General features: G+C 39.4%; 1 protein-coding gene across 3 annotated transcripts in view; it reads right to left on the reverse strand.

The window, feature by feature from the left end:
- Nucleotides 1–713: 713 nt before the first annotated feature.
- Cacnb2 (calcium channel, voltage-dependent, beta 2 subunit) overlaps nucleotides 714–23136 on the reverse strand; it is a gene marked incomplete at its 5' end in the record, with an annotated part of 323451 nt that continues 301028 nt past the window's right edge. The window contains 9 exon segments of one of the 3 annotated variants that reach the window (XM_013515437.1): nucleotides 714–2533; nucleotides 3412–3597; nucleotides 4661–4756; nucleotides 6349–6500; nucleotides 8522–8631; nucleotides 11634–11692; nucleotides 12130–12210; nucleotides 15395–15456; nucleotides 21229–21305. In XM_013515437.1, the coding sequence (XP_013370891.1) occupies nucleotides 2042–2533; nucleotides 3412–3597; nucleotides 4661–4756; nucleotides 6349–6500; nucleotides 8522–8631; nucleotides 11634–11692; nucleotides 12130–12210; nucleotides 15395–15456; nucleotides 21229–21305 (1315 nt within the window). 3 annotated transcript variants of the gene reach the window in all.

A 23136-nucleotide genomic window follows, 5' to 3' on the forward strand; every position in this document is an offset into this window, starting at 1 on the left:
TGGTTTCCTGATGGGGCAAAAATCTTTGTCCAAAATTAATGATTATTTTATATTCTGTAAATAATTTCTTACGGTACAGAGATAACTGGTTCTGAGGGAAATTTTTTTATACATTAGCTGGTAAACACTATATAACTCACTTGTAAAACTTTATTTTCTTGGGTGTGGGGAAATCATTAAATGTGAATAGTTTTACTTATAAAAGTCCAAGAATATTTGGCAAGAACCTGGGATAGTCAGGGAAAGCAAGACAAAAAGTAATTATTATAACTATTATTTTGCTCAATACACAGGAAAGTTAGGCAGTTATAGAGAGGCATTTTCCGGGATCAAGCTCCAAGTGGTAGGTAATTGCATATCTAATACTGCCTTACCTATCCAGCCATAATCGGACACTTAAGAGACACGGAGAAGGGTTTAGCTTTAGTCTCAGCATGATGATGTCATAAACTTCCTATAGCAGTGCCATTGAGGAATGGAAATAGTGTCTTCCAGGTTCCCCTTCACAGTAGATGTCTCATGTAGGAAAACATTCTTAACATTTGATTCACTTCAAGTCCCCCCATTTTGCCCTGATAACATCTGACGAGCAGAAATGTCATAAGCAGCACTTCTGGGTTCTGACAGACAGGGAAACTGGTCAGGTTGGGGATGGGGAGGAACAGTAGGTCACGGGGAGATGAGCAACAGGAACAGTAGGCAAGGTTAGAAAATGAGGTGGGAGAAGTTATAAAAATTTATTTTCCTACGAAATAATTCCACAAGCTGTGTAAACGTCTCTTACTAAAACAAATACTCAAACACACAAAGGTTGTACATTTCCAGTGAGACACTCACAGTACAAATTGCCTGGATTTTTACTCTCTAGGAGCAAAGACAAGGAGGCAGCAGATGAACGCTTTCCTAGTTACCTTTGGCAGCAAGCTTCCTCGCGTTCCCTGACTGCTCAGTGGATTATCAAAGCAACATACAGCACAGTCCATACAAAGCAGGTGGGCACAATCCTCCATTTCAGTCTCTCGTCTCCTCATTGACCTTCAGCATTCCACTCATTCACACACGCTTACGCACAGACACACGCACGTGCATACAACGGGTTCCAGTGCTGTGACTCTAACAGACACCAGCTACTAAGAACGTGTTTGTCACAATCAGTGTGAGCTGTATGGAGTAGAACAATCTCTGGAATTTGGTTATATTTACCATAATTTATGGTTAAAATTATAAACTTACAAGGATGGTATAACATTCAGAAATCAAACTTTTTCAAGTCAAGCAATCACACATATTTACAGTATGTACAGACCTTCTAGTAGAGTGGAGATAGTGTCTAGACAATGTTATTACAAATTTCCTGAATGTGGGCATCTCTAGTCCCTGTAATTCATAAAGCAGATCTGCTGACTTGGCATTAAGACTCTAAAATATTGTGATCAAACATATATATGTATATATATTATATATAATTATAATAGGTGTTTGCAGAAATAACATTTACAAACTGTCTATACAGTACACAGTACTAGTACATAGAAAATAGATTCTAACTTTATGATCCCCTTTGTGTAAGGCAAGACTGAATCTGTCCCCAAATTTAGTCAGCCAGAGGTACAAGCAAAAAACAGTGGTCCATGAATGACTGAATGTGCCCATCAGGTATCTGAGTATTAAAAATCTGGAGAAACAAAGAAATTCCACTTTTGATCTGTGCTGCTTCTGGATGGCTGGATACATCTAGATTTCTTAAAACACTAACATTGTCTGGATGGCAATAGATTTTGTTCAAGTGGCAGCTAACCCAAACAGTTTCTGGAGAGTCTAGTTTACAGCCAGAGGACTGCAGCTGTACCAGGCCGATGTCTATAGCACTTACCAAAAAAATAATGTATATTAATACTCTATTTCATGCTATTGCTCTTCAAGCAACAGCAGTACAAAATATACAAGACAGGTCACATGTTTGCAGTGTAGACCCCAAAGCTTTTGTTTGAGGGTGCTGTTATACAAGACTCAAAGGGGAAAAAACACAAAAAGGCAAAAGTCATTGGCGGATGTAAACATCCCTATTCCACTCCCCAGCCTCGTTCCGTTTTTTGGATATTACTTCTCCATCCTTGTCACAGTAGCGATCCTTGGATTTATGACGACTCCGCTGTCTGTTGCACTCATTGTGGTCCTGCTCTCGATCTATGTCCCTTGAGCGGTGCCGAGACTCTCGGTGTCTGTGGTCACCACCCCCGTGGGTCTCGTCTCTGTGGTTGTGCTCACGTGGGGCATAGTGGTCCACGTGTTCATGGGAAGAATCTTCCTTTGGCTCCACGTAGGCAGAGTCTCGGCTCTCCTGAGTCTCAGAGTCAAATGTCTCTTGCCTGGAGAGGCCTCGGCTCGTGCCGCTGCGATGGTTGTGGTGTGGGGCTGAGGAGGAGGAGCGGTGGTGGGGTTTTCTGACAGGTTCCAGGCAAGGCTCTTCTTCAGGTTGGGAAGCTGACCGGGCAGGAGCCGAGCGATCAGTCCTCTGATCACCTTGAGAACCCTGGTAACCAAAGAAACACAGCTGGGCTTAACCAAGGTCAAGAACTAAGAAGTCAGAGTGCAGAGACATTCAAGTGTAGTCCTTTGAAAGGATCTGAGATGCTGACATGGAGTCTAGTCAAGCTCAGGTGCTTTATGCCTTCAATACCATCCAGTGGCATTGATAGGGTTTGTACTGTATTATATTGGACTTGAGTTTGTAAGTGCCTGAAACAGTGCACATAGTAATGAACCTATTTTATTATGAAGAATAAATGAAGAGGGGATACTGTTCTTTTATACATTCTCTTGTGGTTGAAATAGACAGGTCTGAGATTTTTCCTTACATGAGGAGACCTACCTCTGCTTGAGCATGGGAGATTAACAAAAACCACAATTAAAATGAAATGCTTAAATGACACTGGACGTGGAACATCGCTGTTCCAGGACCTTCACATACACTAACTCTTTAATCCAGTAACCTAGGAGATGAGGTAATCTCAAGAAAAAAGACAAAAGATGAAACTGTCACAACAGGTTGTAATTATTGCGAGGTTGTCCTTACTGTTCTTGAAGTAAACAAGGCAGGAAGTAATTTCATCTAGAATTGTACATGCAGTTACAGGTGGAGCCAGGCCTTGAATGCAGGCATCTGCAGTCTTAAGGACCACACAGTTTGTGAGTTTGAAAGTCTGTCATACGTTTGATTTGGGTGCTTTCTTAGAGGTATGCAACATATAGTGAGCATCGTTAACCCAGTGACTCAGGATATGGGTCGCCCCTTGGGTACCATTAAGATACTGGAGCATGCAGCAAGGTGGCTGGCTGGGCTTGGAACCCAGGGGTGTGATCCATAGCAGCCTAGCTTCTCTGTGAAGACTTGGAAGGAAATGCCCTTACCTGTGAATTAGAGGCTAGGGTGGGGCTCATGGGCAGAGTCGAAGTGGCTAATGTGCGGCTAAGGAGAGGGTTGGGGAGGTTGCTGCTGGGAGGATGGGTGGCCTTCCAGTAGGCCTCCAGATAGTCGGCCAGGTGCTCACAGGCATCCTCAAGCTGGTTCTCATCCAAGATCACATCAAACAACTCCTGTGGTGGGAAATATTGCAGATAGCACACTTAATGCCAGGACTGAGTTCCCACCACCTTGCCCCTCACCCATAAAAGCAGGGGCGGCGGAGCTCGGGGGTCATGAGCTACACTCCTTTGTACTTGCCCTTGCTTACGTGTTCGGCTTTCGCTCTGTTAGCGACTGTCTTAGGCAGCTTTGAAGTGTTACCACATGTCATTGTTCTTAGCACTAAATGCTTAACCAGAAAGTGAACAGGTGTCAAAATAGTTACTAAGGGCTTGGCAGTGCAAAAAAACGTTATCAGTGCTGAAAAAAAAAGGCATTGAGACTATGGTAGAAAAGAGATGTGAAAAAGAATGAAAATCTGTACAGTGTAGGAAGAAGCCTGTTCTCGACACAATTCAAAAGTTAATGAGGCACAACTGGGACATGAAATTCGGCAGACACTTTTGACAATCTGACATGGTCCAAACTTCACAGTAGTTCATTAGGAAACAATGCCTCACTTTTCAAGATTTTAGAAAGAGTTTATGATAGATTTTAACGTACTTCAAAGCAATCAGATTGATAAGAGTCACAACTTTTATAGTCTGAGATGGCTGTGCTTGAAAAAAAGTTGTAAGTATGAGTTAAAATTAAAAATGTGCTCAAAAGTAAGAATCTGAGTAATTTACTGTTCACAATTTTGTTTTTACATGGGCTCAAGTCAGTTTCTTAGTTACTAAGGACAGGCAACTTGCTCCTTGAGATTAGAAGTAAATAATAAACCGTCTTCAAGGAGATCCATCTTACAAATCAAATTTGTGAAACTCCCCTCTTCTATTAGGCATTAAGCTGAGGACAGCACAGGGTACCTGTCATGTTTTGTAAGCCACCATCCCATGTGGCCGTCTCCTGTGCTCAAAACACAGGACCACAGAAGCAGGCAGGACGATCTACTTGTTTGCAATGAATGCCACTTTAAGTGATGAGGATTCTCTCCCCGATAGGCATTTGAATTCTTTTTTCGTTCATTTTTCAAAATGAAATGCCAGGTCTAATCTCTTCAGCTGGATTCTACCCTATAGGGAGATAACTTACTGGAGGACACTGAGCCAGTTTATCAGCTGCTACCATCTGGACATTGAGGTGTTTAGCTTGCGATTTCCCTCGAGATTTTATTAACCTTTGTAAAACCTGCAAAAGACGGGAGTTTTTAACAGAGGAACATCTGTAGTTTACCTGTACTCAGGTAAACTACAAGGTAGATTATTGGCTCCTGTATCTGGGCTCCTTTTTATATATAGTACAAATGGTTTACAGTAGGTTGAGCTACATAATAACAAAGTATAAGTTTTCTACAAAATTAGCATGCTGACAAATCTGAGTTTCAAGCTTTAAGCGCTTCCATACAGCTTCTCCCACCACTTCTCAAACTTGTGTGATGCCCCCTTTAGGTTTTAAAAAACTAACCCAAAGAGCTTTTGTTTTACAACATGTCTATTATTTACCATACTAGTATTTAAAAAGTAACCCATTTAAAATTAATCTATTACAATACTTTGCATAAACACACTAGAGCTTTTTATTCACCTAATACTTGATTTAATAGACAGCAACTCCTACCCTCAGCCTGCAGTGTGCTGTTTTGGGTGACATACAAAGAAAATCCAGCCTGCTGCAGATGTGTATTTGGAAAAGGAGGAATATTTTAGTTGTACCTTTTAAGATGCTGATACTCTTTTTGATTCTGTACTAAATTACAAGTGTTACTTCCTGAAAGATGCGTTGCCGCATGAATCTGGAGCTATACCAGTGTCCTTTTCTTCCACTGGTCTGTTTTAACTTAAAGTGAATTTTTATCATGCATGATTCATAATATCATCTGGAAAGTTATAGTTCACTGAGTTCTTCAGCTCTTCCAAATGTTGAAATATTTTGTGATATATAATATTAACACATGGTATCACTGGCAATAAATTCTTCTTGTTTTTGAAGTGACCAGCTCGTTTTGTTCGAGAAGATAGCTGCCGGATAGATACTCAAGTCACTGGAATTTAGTTTCAGGGCTGTTTTTTCTATGTAGCAGTAAGCTGGCAGCATAAAGGTATACCTGAATGTATGCTTTCTATTTTATTCCCCAGAATATTAAAAAGGCTCATATTTAAGAGTCAAAATGCTGAAAAATTCATCAATTTTACTACTTCACTGGGACTGTTCCACTGGTCTGTTTTAAATTTGAATGGACCTTTTGCTACGCATGATTCAGCATATCATTCACTGATCATTTGGAAAGTAATGGTTTATTGAGTCCTTCAGATCTTCCACAGTGAAACTAGCTCTGCTTTTAAAATGTCCTGTTCGCTGCAAGGGCATGATGTTGGTAAAAATATAACTACTAGTGCCTGTTGGTACCACTGTCTTGATTCATGTGTAGATCCCTAGAAGTTTTACCCAACATTGGACCTTACACGCAAATGTCAACATGGTTTAAAAAAGCAATAATATCTTAGCATTATCAGTGACATCATCTTTACTTCATGGACCCTCTCGAAGTATCTCAGAATCCTCCAGGGGTCCAGGGACTGCAGTATAAGAACTGCCATGCTAAGCCATGAAACTAACCATGCCTTGTTCGTATTAGTCTTAAAAATTCCTGACTAATATCCATTTCTTCAAACTCTATACATCCATCATAAGGCATAGCCTGTTATAATTGGAAAGCAGAACATAAAACACATTTTAGTAACATCTGACTACATGGAGCAAACAGTAACAACCCTACTTACCTTAGGAGAAGAAATCTTCACATAGACTATAATAGGGGCCAGAGAGGTTTTACTGAGTTGAGCTGGATGATTAATAGTATCTGCATCAAGGACTACCAATTGCAGTGTTCTTGCAAGTTCAAAGATCCTTTCAATTTCACTCTGAACTTCCGCTGTAAAAAGTTAAGCGGAGTTCATTTACTTAGGTTGAGATAAAGTATCATAATTAATGCTTCAACAGGAAGGTCAGTCATTATGTTAATATTTCAGTCAGTACATTGCTGGAAGGTATCCTTTAGAAAGCGCTAGTTCACTCTTTTAGAAATTAAGCAATTGATCTCTCACAGCCAGCTCTAAATTTTCCTTTTATTGTGCTACGTGGAGAATTACATTCTTTTTCGTTTCTGCTGACTAATTTTTCATATCATAAAACTTTGATTCTATGGAACTATTTCAGATATGTTTGTAGTGTTTCTCACCTTTTTTCCCTAGCAACCATGACCAGCTTTCTCTTTACTGCCTGAGCTTGTCTATACTTGTATCCATTTGTTCTGTCAAGTTATTATTATCAAGCTGAAAGTACAATGTAAAACAGGGGCGATGTGAAGGCTGCCTATTAAAAACTTATCTAAAATCACTTCTCATATTTTCTACCAGCAAAGGAATAGTCCTATAATACATGTTTTAAAGGGCAGCTAGATGCTAGAAACGACACTATAGAAATACAAGCTGTAAAATTTATAGATAACCTAGTACTGAACATTTAAAACTCTACTTGTGCTCCAGGACAGTTATATTCAGTTTATCTCCTGCTCTGTGATCTTTTCAAAACATTCCAAAATGGTACCATTTGAATATTCTCTATGGTTGCCTATAGCCACATGTGACTGGACTGCATTTCCAGTGTAGCAGGTATGGATGAACAAATCAAGTTTTAAAACTTTAATAATCCAAGTAGCCAGAAGCCATTGTACTTGGCAGCATAATCGATCTATAGAGAGTAATGTGTAGCTTGCAGTTCATACTTCACTCTTAGAGGGTCAGTTCCATGAGACTTTTGGTCAGCCAATTGGAACCTATGAATAGCTTTCATTCTTCTTATGCACTGGTATTCATGCCAGAAGATTCCTGAAGATAATTTTAACTAAGATATTATTCTATAAAAGGCAAGTCACTAATGGTTCATCTCAGTCTGCTGTGACTACAGAGTCCTTTTATTTACCTGGATGAATGTAAGAAATCAGGGCCCTAAGTATTTGAGATCCTGGCTTTAAAATAACATTTGGCTCCATATCACCCATGACAGTCTTGCTAAAAGAAAAAATAAATTTGATCACGCTTCTGAATTTACCAGTTTATGTGATTCTCTGTTCCCTTTGTTTATTAAGAACTATGCCAGTGCAATGCAGTTTGCAAAATTTGGACCTTACAGAATAAGTGACCCAGTTCTTCAAGCAAAAAAAAAAAAAAAAAAAATAACACAGAAAAAAAGACTTCTGAAAATCTAAGGTTTAAGAGACCTTTGAGGTATGTATTGACTTCATTTGGACCCTGACTGAATCAACTATTAATTTATGTATTCATAGTGTGTTAACTAATAAGCCTAGTTAAATATGTGTGATTTCCTTCCAACTAATCTAGGGCTAGTGGGGGGCTGTAAGTGAAAGAAGACTGGCTGTCAGTAAGTAGTTTCTATAGTCCTGTTGAAGAAAGTGTTTTTGGCACTGTAACCTAGATCATTCTGCTAAAATGCCACTTCCTATAAAGAGAGGCCTTTCCTTTATAAAATTATACCCCCTTCTTTAGCTTACCCTGTGCCTTGGCCTGCTACTTCTTCAACTATCGACCAACTCTCTGTCACTGTAAGTTGTTGTCTGTGTCTTTCCTCTGAGACAAAAACTTTCCTCACTATGATTTCATGACTGACATAATGCAAGTACTCATCTCACATTAGTGAGAACACACTACTACAGCTACAACCTCCAGCCTGACAGCATAAGCATTTTGAACTTGAAACCATTACCGCAAATCCTCCTACACCATGAGGTCTTTGAGACTAGCTGGCACTAGCCACGGACGACAGTCTGCTGCTTCTGCACTGTGGCACATGGGATTACCGTCTAGATAGATCTCATGGTCCCCTTTAGGATAGGAATGTTTAAATAGGCTGAAACTCGGCGCTGCGCAGACTTACCTAAGCTCGACCTTGTGTTGGACCTTTCTATTATTGCGTGCTTGCTGGGATTGTTTAATACTGAGCGTTTGGCAAGGGAGATGTCAGCGGTGACCCTTGTGATGGATATCCTGTTGCAGAAAAAAAGGAAAAGAAGACCCTCTGGTTGTTAATCTAATAAAAGAGGACAAAAGCATGTGCCCAAATATAAGTATGCACACACATATATTTTCAAAGCATCTGTTAGGACACCTAAGAATTGAATTTTGTTTATCTTACACCAGCCTCAGCATTCATTGGTTGCATACCAAGATGCCAGTTGTGTACTAAGCACTTTACTTGAATCATCTGATGAAGTCATCCCCAAATAGGTAAGAGAGAGAGTAATCTACTTGTACTGATGAAGAAAATGAGCCTCAGGTAGGTTATTTATCCAAGACACTATATTTACTATATGATGTAGCTAAGATTTGAACCCAGACACCATATATATATATATATATATATATATATATATATATATCAACCCTTAGCCGCTGTGCCATAATTCAGTGCTACGATGTTATTACAGGTATGAAAAGAAATAAAAGGTAAATGTAGCCTTCCCTCAGACATGAGGACTAAGGAAGACAGATTAGTAAGTGATTAAAGATTCTACTGACTTGTGAAAAGAACATTCAGGGTATTGCGAGAGACAGTAGCTGAGGGGATCTTTTTAGGTAGGATAGACATGAGAGCAGTAGAATGTGGGAGCTGAAATAATAAATGACTTGTACTGGAGGATGCTGAATGTTCAGTGCCCATGCAAGTTGGCAGTACGAAAAGCTGTGAAATCAACTGGAAGGCTCACAATATCTCCAAAGAGGGTGGTGAAGGTACCCAAAACAAGAGGCCTGATTTAGAAGTCCGCATCAGAAAGACCCCTCCAGAACATCAGGTAGCCAGGTGATAATTCTTTTTGTGTCCAATACAGCCCATAGATTTATTATCTAAAGGCAGCAGAGCAGAAAGCCCCTGACCAGGGCACGCGAGGCCGAGTGGGGACAGTGAATTCAAGATGGAAGGTAAAAAGGAGTCTGACTGTTGAACTTCCCCCTCCTAGAACTTTGGTAGCCAGGCTCAGATGGTTATATCCTATAGGGCTCAGAAAGGAAGATGCTGGGGAAATTGACTGCCAAGCAGTAAAGACCAACATAATGTATACTGGAGGTTGCCTATATAAATTCTCCAGCAAGACTGACAGGGAAGCACAAAATCAGGTTCAATTATGCTCTTTCAATTCATCACTCGATGTCCCGTTCTCAAATAGGAGCACAGCAATCTTCAATGATTAAGTTAAGGACATCTCCAAAAGAGTGTACAGCAACCAAAAAAAAAGCAAAGAAATACAGAAAAAAGCTAAGAAAATTAAAGAACCAAGAGGTTCAAATCCAAAGAACAGGGGAGGGGTGATTGAGAATAATGTAACCAAAAAGAAGAGGCAATTCCACAAGGAAGGGTTTGTTTTTTCAAATTGAAAGCATCTAGCATGATTTTAAAAAAAATCTACACTAAGGCTTATTATAAATTTCCTAACACTGGGAACATAAAGGAAAAATCTAGAAGCTTCCAGAGGAAAACAGCGCCCCTCTTACATGGGGTCGGAAATTTAAAAGCTCTGTATTTTCCCACAGCAACAATAGGAGCCACCTGAAGGTTCTCAAATACTCTATCATCTAGTCTTAGTTTAAATATTGAGGTTTCTGTGGATTCCTGTGATGGCTCTGATACTTCAGGGGCTGCCTGATTCTTTACTATGCTACCTGTCGCTCATTTTATTCAAAGCTACCGTTCAGGAGACTGTAAGTTTCCTGAAGCCAAAGTCCTTGTTTGTTTTTGCTTCTTACAGTGCCTGGCACTTGGAGAACCCTCAAGACCTGCTTGGACAAGGAGATGTGGGGAGGATTCAGAGTAAGCTCGTTGGCCTGGCATACCTGATATGGCCCATCTTTGTATCAGACATTCTATTTTACTGCCAGAAGTTTCGACTTATGGTTTACATATGAGCTCTTCATAGGCAGACACAGCAGCTTCAGCATCACTGCATTTCTCTAGCAGTCAGAATACAGTTAGAGGGGAGAAATTGGAGGCTAAATTTGAGAAGTTCAGTAGACATCTTAGAGCTGATATTAAATGGGCAGTTGGATGTATGTGTCTGGAATTTAAGTAGAGACCAGCAAAGGAATGGTATTTAAAGTCTCACACCAAAAGAGTGACTGTAGAAGGAAGGGAGAAAAAGCCAAAGGGCAAAAACTAGGAAAGCATAATTCTAGAAACCAAGCAAAAAAGTATTTTGTCTTCTATTGCTCATGGACACATAACATAAAGACTGAGAAATCATCCCTGGGGGTTTAGCAACGTGAAGGCCGCTGGTGATGACAACTAGATCCGACTGAGTAATGTGGGTAGAAGTGTAACTGGAGGAGACATACGGAGTGCTCAGAAACAAGTACAGCATGTACAGCTCAGTAAGTCTCGCTGTAAAGAAAGAAAAATGTGAGAGCTGAAGGGGAATGGAAAGTCAGATGTGAGGGAAAGTAGCTACACTTTCGTATGCAGATGCAATTTCCATTAGAATCAGAATGACTGGTAAAGAAAGGGAAGGACAGCCATGCCTAGATAACTTGCACGGAGAGGAGACGGGATGGGGTCTAGGGCCCGCATAGCTGGGGTTGGGAGTTGGCCATCACTAGAACAACATAATGGAGGCAAAAGAACTGCCCAGTGCATGCAAGCAAGAGGAGATGGTCTGGAGGTTTTCGGAAGAATGGGACAGTGAGTGAAGAGGGATCTATAGTTACGATGTTCCACAGGAATACGAAACCAGTGGGTCAAGGATTGAGCGTTGGCTGGTTCGTGGCCGTGTTCACCTGATGCCTACAGGTGCAGAACCAGAGGGCTGAGGAAGCGCAGAGCAAAAACGACAAATATTTACTGAACCAGGCTGAACAAATGAAACTTATTTCCTGTTATTACATAGAAGCCACAGGGTGATTTTTCTCTTGAGAGCAATCACGTGCCTGTCCCCAACCAGAGCTCTATTGTTTCCAAGAAAAAAAAAAAATCCATGAATCCAGCATTCTGAAATACTCACCGCCCTTCAAATCTGTGTTTTAAAAAATCAAACAATGCTTTTTGCATCATATCTGTGACCTGGAATTAAGCAAGTAATAAATTATGTTAAAAAATTATTGATTATGATAAAACATTACTATTTATAATAAGCAAATTTTATCTCAAGGACACTTTAAAAACTAAGCTTTGCATTTGGAAAAAGTCACATGTAAAGTTACCGTATTTTTCTGTTGCTGAGTTCCAATGAAATGAGAATTAAAAAAGCAAAAGTCTCCAAACTTGTGTTGTAGTGACAAAAAATTACGATGCAGTAGCTTTCAGTCACTCTCTACTTGATACTGTCTCCAGGACCAAGTAAACTGTCGCAAGCAGAAATCTCTAAAGTAACAGACAAAGCACTAAGCAGTGTATACCACAGCTTGAAACCCAGCATTCTTGGCTCCTAGGACCTCCTTCCATTCAAGGGCTAAGAGTGGAAGGTGGAGTCACTGTTGCCACAGGGAGCAGCTACTCACCTCATAGCCCTTCAGGGACGGGCCCACTAGGACCACTGGTCGCATGGAAGGTACCACGTCGTAAGGAGGAGTGTGCTCTGTCTGCAGAGAGAGGAGACACTTTTAGACATCTCACAGGCCAAGGGAACTTAAAATGTTTCACGTATAATGTGGTACTCTTTTTGAACGCTGTTTTAATATGAGGCCCAGCAAATTCAATCAAGGATTGGTGGATTTATTTTCCTCAAGTTTTCTAGTAACTCAATGGTTTGTAGTTTTCTTGCTCTTCTCAAGAAAGACTACGGTCCGAGTTAATTCTGAAAGCAGACCGGGCTGCTTTTGAACAAAAACTAGTTGCTGAAACAAACAGAAACATGCCTCATGCAGAGTGGGTGCTCTAGGCTTGACTGAAGATTAATACTGCTTTTCAAGAGCGTGTGGATTTTCTGAAGAGTTGCGATGATCAGCCCTGGCGTGGTTAATTATGAAAGAAAGAAAGATTCCATTACCTTTGCATCTTAGATGTTTGTCTTACCTGCATAAAACCTAAAACCTTGCAAAACACTGGGACTCTCACAACCAAATATTTGAGAATTATATTTTATTGTGAGAGTTTAAATTGACTTGCACGCTTATTCCAGTCAGCAGTGCTCATGTTCACTGTTCATAGCTTTCGTGATTAGTGCGCTTAGATTTCTGGTTTCTGTATGCTGGCATTTAAAGACTTAAAATATAAGGTTTATGTTCTTAGAGAAAAGCTGCTTCATGTGTAATAGTCAACCAACCTTCAGTGGCCTTAGAATGCCACTGAATGCAATTATAGAACTGTAGAATTGTTCACTATAGAATTGCATAACTATTATGGTCTCAAAAATAGTTTAGGTAGTGTTTCTGTTACATAACTAATTCACGTCTTTCTCCAGTAATTTCTTTCTTTTTTGGAGAGCAGGGAAAGGAGCTGAATGTTGTTACTATTTATGAAACCATCAACACTTTTTAGCTTGACTCCAGATAAAATTTTTCCAGAAAAAAATTAGGCAATACCTAATTTGATTATACTAAAACTATTTTGATATTAGAAAAAATACATATATTTTTGAGACAGGGTCTCACTGTGTAGTGCAGGCTGGCCTTGAATAGCTCAGGCTGGCCTCTAACTCATGGCGATCCTCCTGCCTCAGCCTCTAGAGTGCTGGGATTACCTGGGCCACCATGCCCGGCCTTAGCAAATAGTAAATGGACCAAGAAATAATCTTTTTTAAATGCAGAAGAGTGACAGGCATGGCTTCAGACACTGTGATAAGTAGATCATTTGCTTATTTGTATGCTCTCTATAACTCTTTCTGCATTAAGGAGTATCTGAAACATATTTTAAGAGTCACATGCACCAAAAGAAAAACGCTTTTTAAACTGTTTAAAAACTTTGATAAACTGATAAGTTTTGAATCAGTCTGTCATGAAAAACATTTCATTAATGCTTAAACCTGCCTATTCCTAACTTTCTGGCTTCGTAAGCGTTTAAGTTGCTTATAGGAGGAATTTAAAAAGTTCAAATTCAGAAGCTTCCGTCTGCAATTTCACCAACAGTTGTAAGCGATATGGTCAGAGGGGAGAAAAATAACACCATAATTGTGCTGTCACATTTCACTGCTGAACAATTTACTTAGTGCTCAAAATTAATTTTATTTAACACAGTAAAGGGAGAATACATTTTTGAACAAAAAATTAAAGGACAGACATAATACAGTGACAGCACAAATGCCACACAAGCACCACTGTAAAAGCAACCTAAAACACAGAAAACAGTCTTATCATTGAAACTGTTTTTTTTTTTTTTTCTGAATTCTGCATTGAAGTTTTACCACATAATCAATAACAAGAATGCATACCAGTGCCGAAGGCATCATAAGCATATTTAATTCAATTATTACATTATACACCACCTGAGATCATTTTGAAAATATTTAGAAGCCAAGCCCTTATAACAACGCAGTGTATGAATATCTTTTCCACCATCATAATGAGGAATATAAACTGCATGCATTTTAGTAACAGCTACCAAGAAATTTTATTTCAAGGCTTTGAGTCTTACATACATTATTTGATAGATCTTTTAGTTCCTTTCACCTGTGGCTGCCAGCTAGTAAGGGTTACCCATGATGGTAACCAGTCAGCTTCTTTAATAGGGTAGCTACAGAAATTACCTTATTTGATGGAATATTGGTGTTTTGTGCCTTACTGATCACGACATTATTTTCTATCTACCCTTTCCTGATAACTCGTTCATTTGAGGTTATCTAGTGGAAAAATTGTAATAGACTTTGCTAAGGGTTTGAAATGTAAGGGTAAACAAGCTTCAAAGCAGCATCTGGAGTAACATGGTTTTAGGGGCTGTCTCTGCTCTGTGAAGTCCAGAGTGACTTAGCGGTGTTGGTTTTCTAACCTATGGACATACTACGAGTCACTTAGCTGCAAACCTCAGCTAACACACAGAGAAGACAGGGCCAGACAGATGGATGCACTGCTGTGGATGAATAGTAACTCGGGCTTTCTGTGTTAACACAGAAATACAGCTGTTGTAAGTTTTGCCTAGACTTCTGAGAACTTCCCTTCTTAAAGTAACTGTTACTTCTTTGAAGAACAAAAAAAGCCAAAAATGTTAAATTAGAATTCAGTAGCTGACACCTTATTAGTGTTCTTAGAGTTCCACAGAGAAAAATACTTGTTTGCAGGGGAGAAGTGCATCGGATATTGAAACTTTGGGATAGAGGATAGACTTAACCCTACGTATGTGTCAGAACATACCTATCATTGTCCTAGACCTGATGGCATTAGAAAGTCTGAGTGTAAAAGACAGCATCAGGCTGGGGATATAGCTCAGGGGCATGAGCGCCTGCCTGGCAAGCGCAAAGTCCTGAGTTCGATTCCCAGTACCAAAAAACAAACAAACAAAAAAGCATCATAGCTGTGGAAAGTCATACATAAAAGAAGGAAAAATATGGAAAACAATTTGGGGAGGGTGTCTCTTTAAAAACATAATGCTTTGACGCTATAAAACATGTCGGGAGGAAACAGACTCTCTGGCGTAAACAGAGCCCGGGAATGCCCTGCAGTTTCCAGTGGGGGATACGTGGCATCAGTGTGTAGCATCTGGGTTGGCCAGTGGCAAAGGCTGTACCCGTGGCCATCGGCCCCACTGTCCAACAGGTGAGATGCTGAAATCGGACTGGTGGAGAAAGCAAGAACATTGGGAGAGTATTTATATATGACAATAGGAAAAACTCACAGTAAACCGCCAAAACAAGCCTGCAGTTTTCCACTGGTCTTGCTCATCTGCAGATTTTGCACCTAGTGGATTAGAAGTTTAAATACTGACTAAAAATTGAATTTTTTTGTTTTTTTTTTAGTACAAGCTATGTATCTGGATATCATAAATCAGAATCTAATAACTGTTTTCATATGCTTGATTATAAGTTAAATTTCTGGAAGAAAAGACAAAGACAGACAGAATAGGCATGCACAATTGAGGTGCATTCTATGGAATTGTCCGTGTTGGAATCCTTGAATGTTTAAACAAATTCCCTCCGTGGTAGATATTATTCCATCAAAAAGGCTAAGTACTGTAATGACATTTTAATAGGTCACCCACTGAATTTAGTCGGCTTGAAATGCATGGACTCAATTCGCTGTTGATAGGTTCTTTTCTTAGGACGGAAATGACTGTATTTCATAAAACTAGGAATTCATGCTAATGATGCCAGTGGCAGGATAAACACAGCTTATGTCAATGTAAACTTACCGATTTCTGCTTCTGCTTAGCTACAGCAGCATGAAAGAGAAACAAAGAATAACAGAGCATGCGTGTTATTGGCTTGTCAAAGGACGCAGACAGTCAACAGGACGAGAGATGTGACGCAGTGCAGTGGAGCGGGTGGACAACGGGAGCTGGGAAGTTCGTGTTACCTTCTTAAAGAAGGGCATTCTTTTCTCTTTGGAGTGGGGTGACGTTACACTGTTTGCACTGGGTTTAGGGGAGCGGTGGTTTGCTGGAATATCATTTTCTTCTGCATCTAAGCCAGTAGCATCTATGTCTACAGCTATATATAGACAAACAATTCAAAAATCATCAGGTGGATAGGAGAGGAAAAAACAGTTATAAAGAAAATAAAATGAAAGCAAATACACTAACCACTGTAAAAGATCCATCATGAATGTTTACCATAGTACACAAGAGAGCAAAAATCTACAGATACAACATGTTAAGAATGCAGTATAATCAAAATCTAACAGAACTGAAAGATACCCACATGGTGTTTGAGCAAATTCAGTTTTGTGTAAATTTCTTATTATTAAAGGAGCATTTTTAATTTGTAGTTTCAAGTATGTTGATATTCTCCATATCCACTGTATAGAAAGTACCATACATTTCATTTGGCTTCCCTTAGTATAATACCTAAGCCCAGCTTTTAGATAGAAGGCATTGGAAACTTTTAACCCAACATGCCTCAGATTGCTCATCTTTCTTGATTCTGTGTGAAAATAAGGGCAGTGTGAAAAATTCACTAAAATTGCAACAGACATTTGAGGGAAAGAGGGTCTAGAAAATCCTCGGGTCCAGGTAACACAAAGGAACCATACCCCAGGCAAATGATTCAGAGGGGAGATTCCTAGATGGACAGAATTAAAATGGTTTTAGGGTGATATCTGTACACTCAGACAGACCTGATTGCAAAATCATTGGAAAACAGGATCTAACGAAATCAGTCTAATAAAGCTACAGAAGAGGACTTCTGATGATTTATGAAACTATTGGCTGTCGTAAGAGGCAGAGTAGGAGGGCATCAAAACCAAACAAGATATGCTACTCATGTCTTCATCTGTAAAATGAAGATTTCAGGTTTGTTGTTGGACATGCTTGCCCTTTTGAAATCTTTCAACCTGAAAATATAGCTCGTAAAAAGTAATGCATGAAGCTGGGCGTGGCGGTGCATGCCTGTAACCCCAGCACTTGGGGAACATGAGGAAGGGGCTTTCGCCCCCAGACTGGGGAACTTAGTGATGTAAAGAGATCGTGTCAAAATAAAAAAGGGCTGGAGATATAGCTCAGTGTGAAGGACCTGCGTTCAGTCTCTAGTACTAGAAAAAGAAAGGTCAGTGACAAAAACCTGCAAAATTTCATTTCGAAGTTTATAAAACGTTTCGACATGCAATTACCATAGAATTTCATTCATGTAAAATCCGAGATGGAAATATTTTAAAGACCAACTTCATCCCTTTTATTTTTAAGAGTTAGCGGGTGAATTTGTAGAGTGTAAGGGACTTTTTCTTGGCAGAAATTCAGCAGCATCAGGACTCAGAACCTAGTTCTCCTGCCTTGGCGAGACCGCTTGTCCCTCTACCTTCCAGCCTTCCGGGTCTGAGCCCTTCTCAACCTGGGTGCTCGCTTTCAGTTCTTTTGCATCCCCGAGAGGGCCCTGACTTAGGATGCTGTCACAAAGTTGGGCTTACTGGAAAATTACTTTATCTTTAAGAGTTGGTCAGGGGGGCTGGGGATTTAGCTCAGCGGCAAAGCGCCTGCCTCGCAAGCGCAAGGTCGTGAGTTCGGTTCCCGGTACCGGAGAAAAACCAAAAAAAAAGATTTGGTCAGGGAGAAGAAAAAATTCACTCACCCTAGAGAAGCATTATTTACATGTTAGTGCTCCACTATTAGCCACAGTACAACTGGATTTAAGGAACACATTAGCACTTGGAATAACAGCTGCTATTCCCTGCGATACCCACATGAATTGGTGCTCATGATAGCCTCTTCTAACCTTTCCAAAGGATGAGGAAATCATCGGGCAGGTATCACCTTAGTTTTTCAGTTTCGCAGTTATGGATATTACATGATCCAGTCTTTTGTATACTAGGCTCTGGTATTTCATTGTTCTTTTTCCTTTGATTAGGTTGAAACCTGTGATGGAGTGAATACCTGGCATTGTTTGCACAACATTGCAAGTACCGCCTTGGCTTGCATAACAGATGAGGTATCATTTCCCGCCAAGTTCAGGTGATAATGGGCTGGATTAACTCCAGGTGTCTGGGTAGGCTTACCTACTAAGTGCTCATCTGTGTGGACTGATGAGCTGACAGGTTCAGTGGGTGGTGTGCAGGGTAAGCATCATCAAATGAGCCCAGGGGGTTAAACCCACCCTGGCTTTTATACCACATGATAGCCAACTCTTCACTCATGTCGGAAGGCTGCCTTAGGGGGCTTACCACATTAGCCTGGGAAGAGTCTGGGGAGAAAGTCTTGAGGAATGGCTGTCTCCAAAGGGAGGCATGTCATTAGTACCTCACTGGACGTGAAGCAGAGAATATGGGTCGTTATATCATTGTTCTTGAAGCAGGTCTTAACCATCATTAAATGTTTCCCTCCTGGTGATAAATTCCCACATATTTTTATCTTTTTCATTCTCATTGGGCTTATAAAGGTCACAATTCAAGGGACAGGACTCCTCAGGCATGGCAGTGCATGGATATAATCCTAGGATTCTGGTGGGCTGAGACAGGAGGTCACAAATTTGAATCCAGCCTGGGCAACTTAAAAGTACTTGTCTCAAAGTAAAACCTAAAAAAGGGCTTGGGGTGTAGCGTGGAGCAAAGGCCCTGAGTTCAGTACCCAGCATGGCAAAGAAGGGGTGGGGCATGACAGCCAGCAAAGGCCTTTTTGAAACTGAGGCTCCCCAGGGTGGGCAGGATCCTGGAATGGTAAAGTTTGTAAATTATCAACTCTCAGACTTCTGTACACTTTATTTGATTCATATGGTTCTCCTTTTACTAAAAGACACTACCAGTTTTAATTTCATACCTATAATTCCATTCCATACCTTAGCAAAAATTAGTATTTACTTGGGAGAAAGTACTCATATATATTTAAAAATAGTTTTTCGATTCTTCCTAACTAGCATCATCTGTCTGTTTTTAGAGAGCCTTGGCAATATTTTTTGAAATCTAAACTTTAGTTTAATCTGAGAGCGTGGGTCCAGTTGAGCCAAGTTTGGGGGTGACGTGTACACATGTGCCTGGGTGTAGGGTACATGTTCTGCAGCCGGTTACTCCCTCAGTACCCAGATGTAAAGTGGAAATATTTCCTTGCCCAAATCCTTGAGAAATCCAAATTACAGATAGAGCCTCTGGGAAACAAAAAACATGAAAATTACTAATGAGCCCGTACTCCCTGGAAGTGAACTGGGGAGGACTTCACTCTGAATTTTCTAGTTTTCCTTTAGATCAGCTGAGTTATCCATACAAAAGTTATCAGAGACCAGATGTGTACATTACACATTCTGCAGGTGATTGTATCTCCAGCCCATTCAGTCACAAGTGTTTTCGACTCTTGGGAGTCAGAGAACTTATTCTAAATTCTGTATCTGTGTACAACTTTTCTATTAACTGTTCATGGCACTTTATTTTTACCAAAGATAAAAATATGACTATAAATTGAAATGTTTTACATATACACTAATTTATTCTTCAAAATGTGAATACCTCTTTTCATTATATTGCTAAACCAATCAGAAAGCTACAGCACATTTAGAGTAAATGGAAGAATTTGAGGGGTCCACAGAAGGGCGTCTCTCTCACAATGTGACGTAGCACATTTGTATTTTAGCAGCCTAGTAACAGCCCCTAGAAGTCCAGGAGACAGACTTCTGGCTACATAGGAAATGTGTAAAGTTTATACAGGAATCCCTGCAGCTTCACACATTTGAGAAGCGCAGGATCTGGCACCATTCCCCTGTCTATTCAGGGAATACCTGCTCCCTGATGATCAAGGGAAGATGTAAACCTCACATAATTACTACAGGGCTTCGATTTTCACTTTCAGAGCTCTATTTGATTCACTCTGAGAAGCTTACAACTGCTCCGTGTCACGAGATTACAGTTTTTGAGATCCATATGGATCCTAAACCAATTTATTGTGCTCTGATTCTGTCTACTTAGAAAGTCTTGCAGTTTTTGCCATGTTTACTACAGTCTTGCTAATCTTTGATTTCTAAAAGATGTCAACATTTAGGAGCAATGTGCAATTACTAGTAATATAAGAACCCTGTTTTTAAAACACAGTAGTAACTGTATGGCTAGTTCCTTAATTTCTCTACAGACACATAATTCTCTTTTTTTATCTCTTCTCATTTCTAGCTTCCTCAGAATCACATCCAAATCATTTGCTCTGTTTCTGTGGCAGCCAATCCTTACGCCCTTACCCTGACTCCCAATTACATCTCTTGGCAAACTAAGACATAATCACAGACTTGCATGTTGAGATAGTTTCCTATTATACGAAACTCCAAGTGCTACACAAAACGCTAGCATTGCCAGAGTTAGCAAAGAAAATGCTATTAAGTGTGAATTTCAGATAAACAATTTTTAGTGTATGTCTAGTACATGTTTAGTGTATTTTCCATGTAATATGTACTTATACTAAAAACTAGTTGTTTTCTGAAAATTCCAGTTTACTGGGTGTCTTTTATCTAGCAGACCTGGGTAAACATATTGCTTTTTGGGAGTAGTTATTCTTCCCACAGTGCTTTCTGGCTTGTTTTGTTTTTTAAAATTTTTTCTATGCATTGTGTGTCTTCCATAGAGCCTCTGTGGTGTATCTTATAGCAGCCCAGTCAGTCCACCTTCTCTTGGTTCTTCATTCCTCACCTTCCTAAAGTTCAAATCCCACTTCTCTTTTTATTTCACATTACAGCCTGTACCTCTCGTTGCACTGTAATGCTTGGTGGACATTCACCCATTTATTGCAGAGAGCAGTGTGTGCGGGCCCACGAAAGGGACTGGGAATAAAAGAATAAATTACATTTATCACTTTGGTCATTTACAGCAACTTAGAGTAAACATATTGGCATACTTCCTTTATTATTTTGTCTTTAAAGCCAGAAAAAATTTTATCCGTGTTGTTTCTAATTCTAGGTGGGCATTTTTATTTCTCATTAAAAAAAATCTCTTTCTGATTTTAACATTTGTAGTGTTTACAGAGCCCTTCCATGGGTGTAACTTCACAGGACTAAGTAAAACCAGGGAAAGCATGGAATGCAGTGGGAACTGGTCAGCATTTTATCACCTACTTACCAGAGGATGGAGGTGTGGATTTTCTGGAACTAGGTACTATGTCACCCAAACTGGACGATGAATTTCCTCCTGATTTACTGGAGTAAAGCAAAAAGCAGATTAAATCTGATTCTTATTTCCAGTCCAAGAACATGTGTATTGCTCAGTAAACATGAGAATTCATTATGTTTTTATTCAACTGTAAGTTTATCTTTCTTAGAAGGAAGCAACCAGAAATGTTGTGATGGAGATTCCTGGCGTACTTGAACCAGTTATGTGGTAGTCTCTGTTCTCAAATGCGAGCTTTAAGTTTCAAAGAGATTGACAGAATGGAAGAGAACTTGGATAACTTCTGCAGCCATAAATTCTCTGGCCAGGTACAGAAGCTAAAGGGAGATTTCCTTTGCTTTTTTTCCTCTTAGAGGCCCTTTGAGACAATGTACACAGAACCTTGCGGCTAACGCCCAAGCTTAGTGCTTCCGGCGCCTTTGTTTTACCTTGACCATTTTTAGTATACTAAGATTGAAAGTATTTAAACTGTCGTGGCAACCTGTAAAACAAAAACATAGCACTAGGCAGAGGGAGGGGAGAAAGAAGGAGGGGAAAGAAAAAAATGAGAAAAGAATGATAAAATGAAAACAGCTTTGTGATGGGGCAGGGAAGAGGGGATGAAGGGAGGGTAGGGGAATGGGAAAAAAAAGAATCAAGTTATATCGTGTACAGGTACAAATTCCCTATAATGAATGTGATTGTTATGTATACCTAAAATGTACCAATAAACTTAATTAAATTCAAAAAAGAAAAAACATAGCAGTACCGAAGCTTGCTAACATTTAAGGCATATAAGAAACACAACAACAGAATATATTATGATTTAACCAACAGAGAGTAGTCAGAATCCATCTCCAGCATGACTAACATGGAAGACTAAACTTAGTTAATCTAGAAATGATCTGAAGAACATATAGTTCAGAACTATAATTTACATTCTGAAGTTTGCTTTTGTGCTCAGTAACTTTGAAATTAGTACTAGAACAACAGCGCTTCTGGTTTTTATCAGTGTATGAGAGGGCTCCATAAATATTACTAAATGGCCCCTTCACATGTGATGATGGTAAGGAGTATCTTCAAAGAATGTCATTTAATTCAGGCGAGATGACTGCACTGCCTATTTATTATCATGGGTGAACCAGGGTCTAGGTGAAAAAATCTCTCACAGTGTCTGTGCATCAAAGGGGAATATTTATGCTTAGATGAATATTAGCATGAAAATGTAAGTTCTGCTGTCTGTGACAGGCTGAATTTAATTGCTACTATTCTAACATTTGAATAGATAAAACAAACAAATGTGAAAACTATTAAATAAACAACTAACAGGAAGGCTGTATATCTTTTTTAGGTTCTTAAAAAATACACTCATGTAATAGGGACAACAGACAATGGTTATAAAAAAGTGAAATTAATTTGTACAGTTATGTAAGGACACATCGGGACCAAAACATTTTCTTTCAGAAGTGTTTTTTTTTTTTCTTTTTATAAAGTATAAGTCTAATTTCAGTTCCAGCATGAGTTTGCATTTATATTCTTTTTGAATTTTATATTATCTGAGTTGTGTAAAATTGTGAAATTTGCTAGCAGTTAAAATGTTCAGGATACAGATTCGTCCTTGACTTTGCATTCTATAAAAGTGCCAAATCCTTACATGTTCCCCAGTTATATTGCCTCTGATTTCTCTCAGTTTTTATAATGCATCTGTCAGAAGGTCAAAAAACTGCCAGACTGATTATGTCCTCAAAAAAAAATTTTTTTTTAATGTTAGGAGACAGATGTAAAAACCTGTGAAAAGTATTTTTCATACTTGGGCAAAAGCTTGGATAAAAAGATGAAACAAAATAAAATCAAGAAAACCAGAGTATGAGTAACCCAGTT

This window comes from Chinchilla lanigera, unplaced genomic scaffold, assembly GCF_000276665.1.
Source record: "Chinchilla lanigera isolate Chin_1 unplaced genomic scaffold, ChiLan1.0 scaffold00028, whole genome shotgun sequence".
Taxonomy (NCBI): domain Eukaryota; kingdom Metazoa; phylum Chordata; class Mammalia; order Rodentia; family Chinchillidae; genus Chinchilla; species Chinchilla lanigera.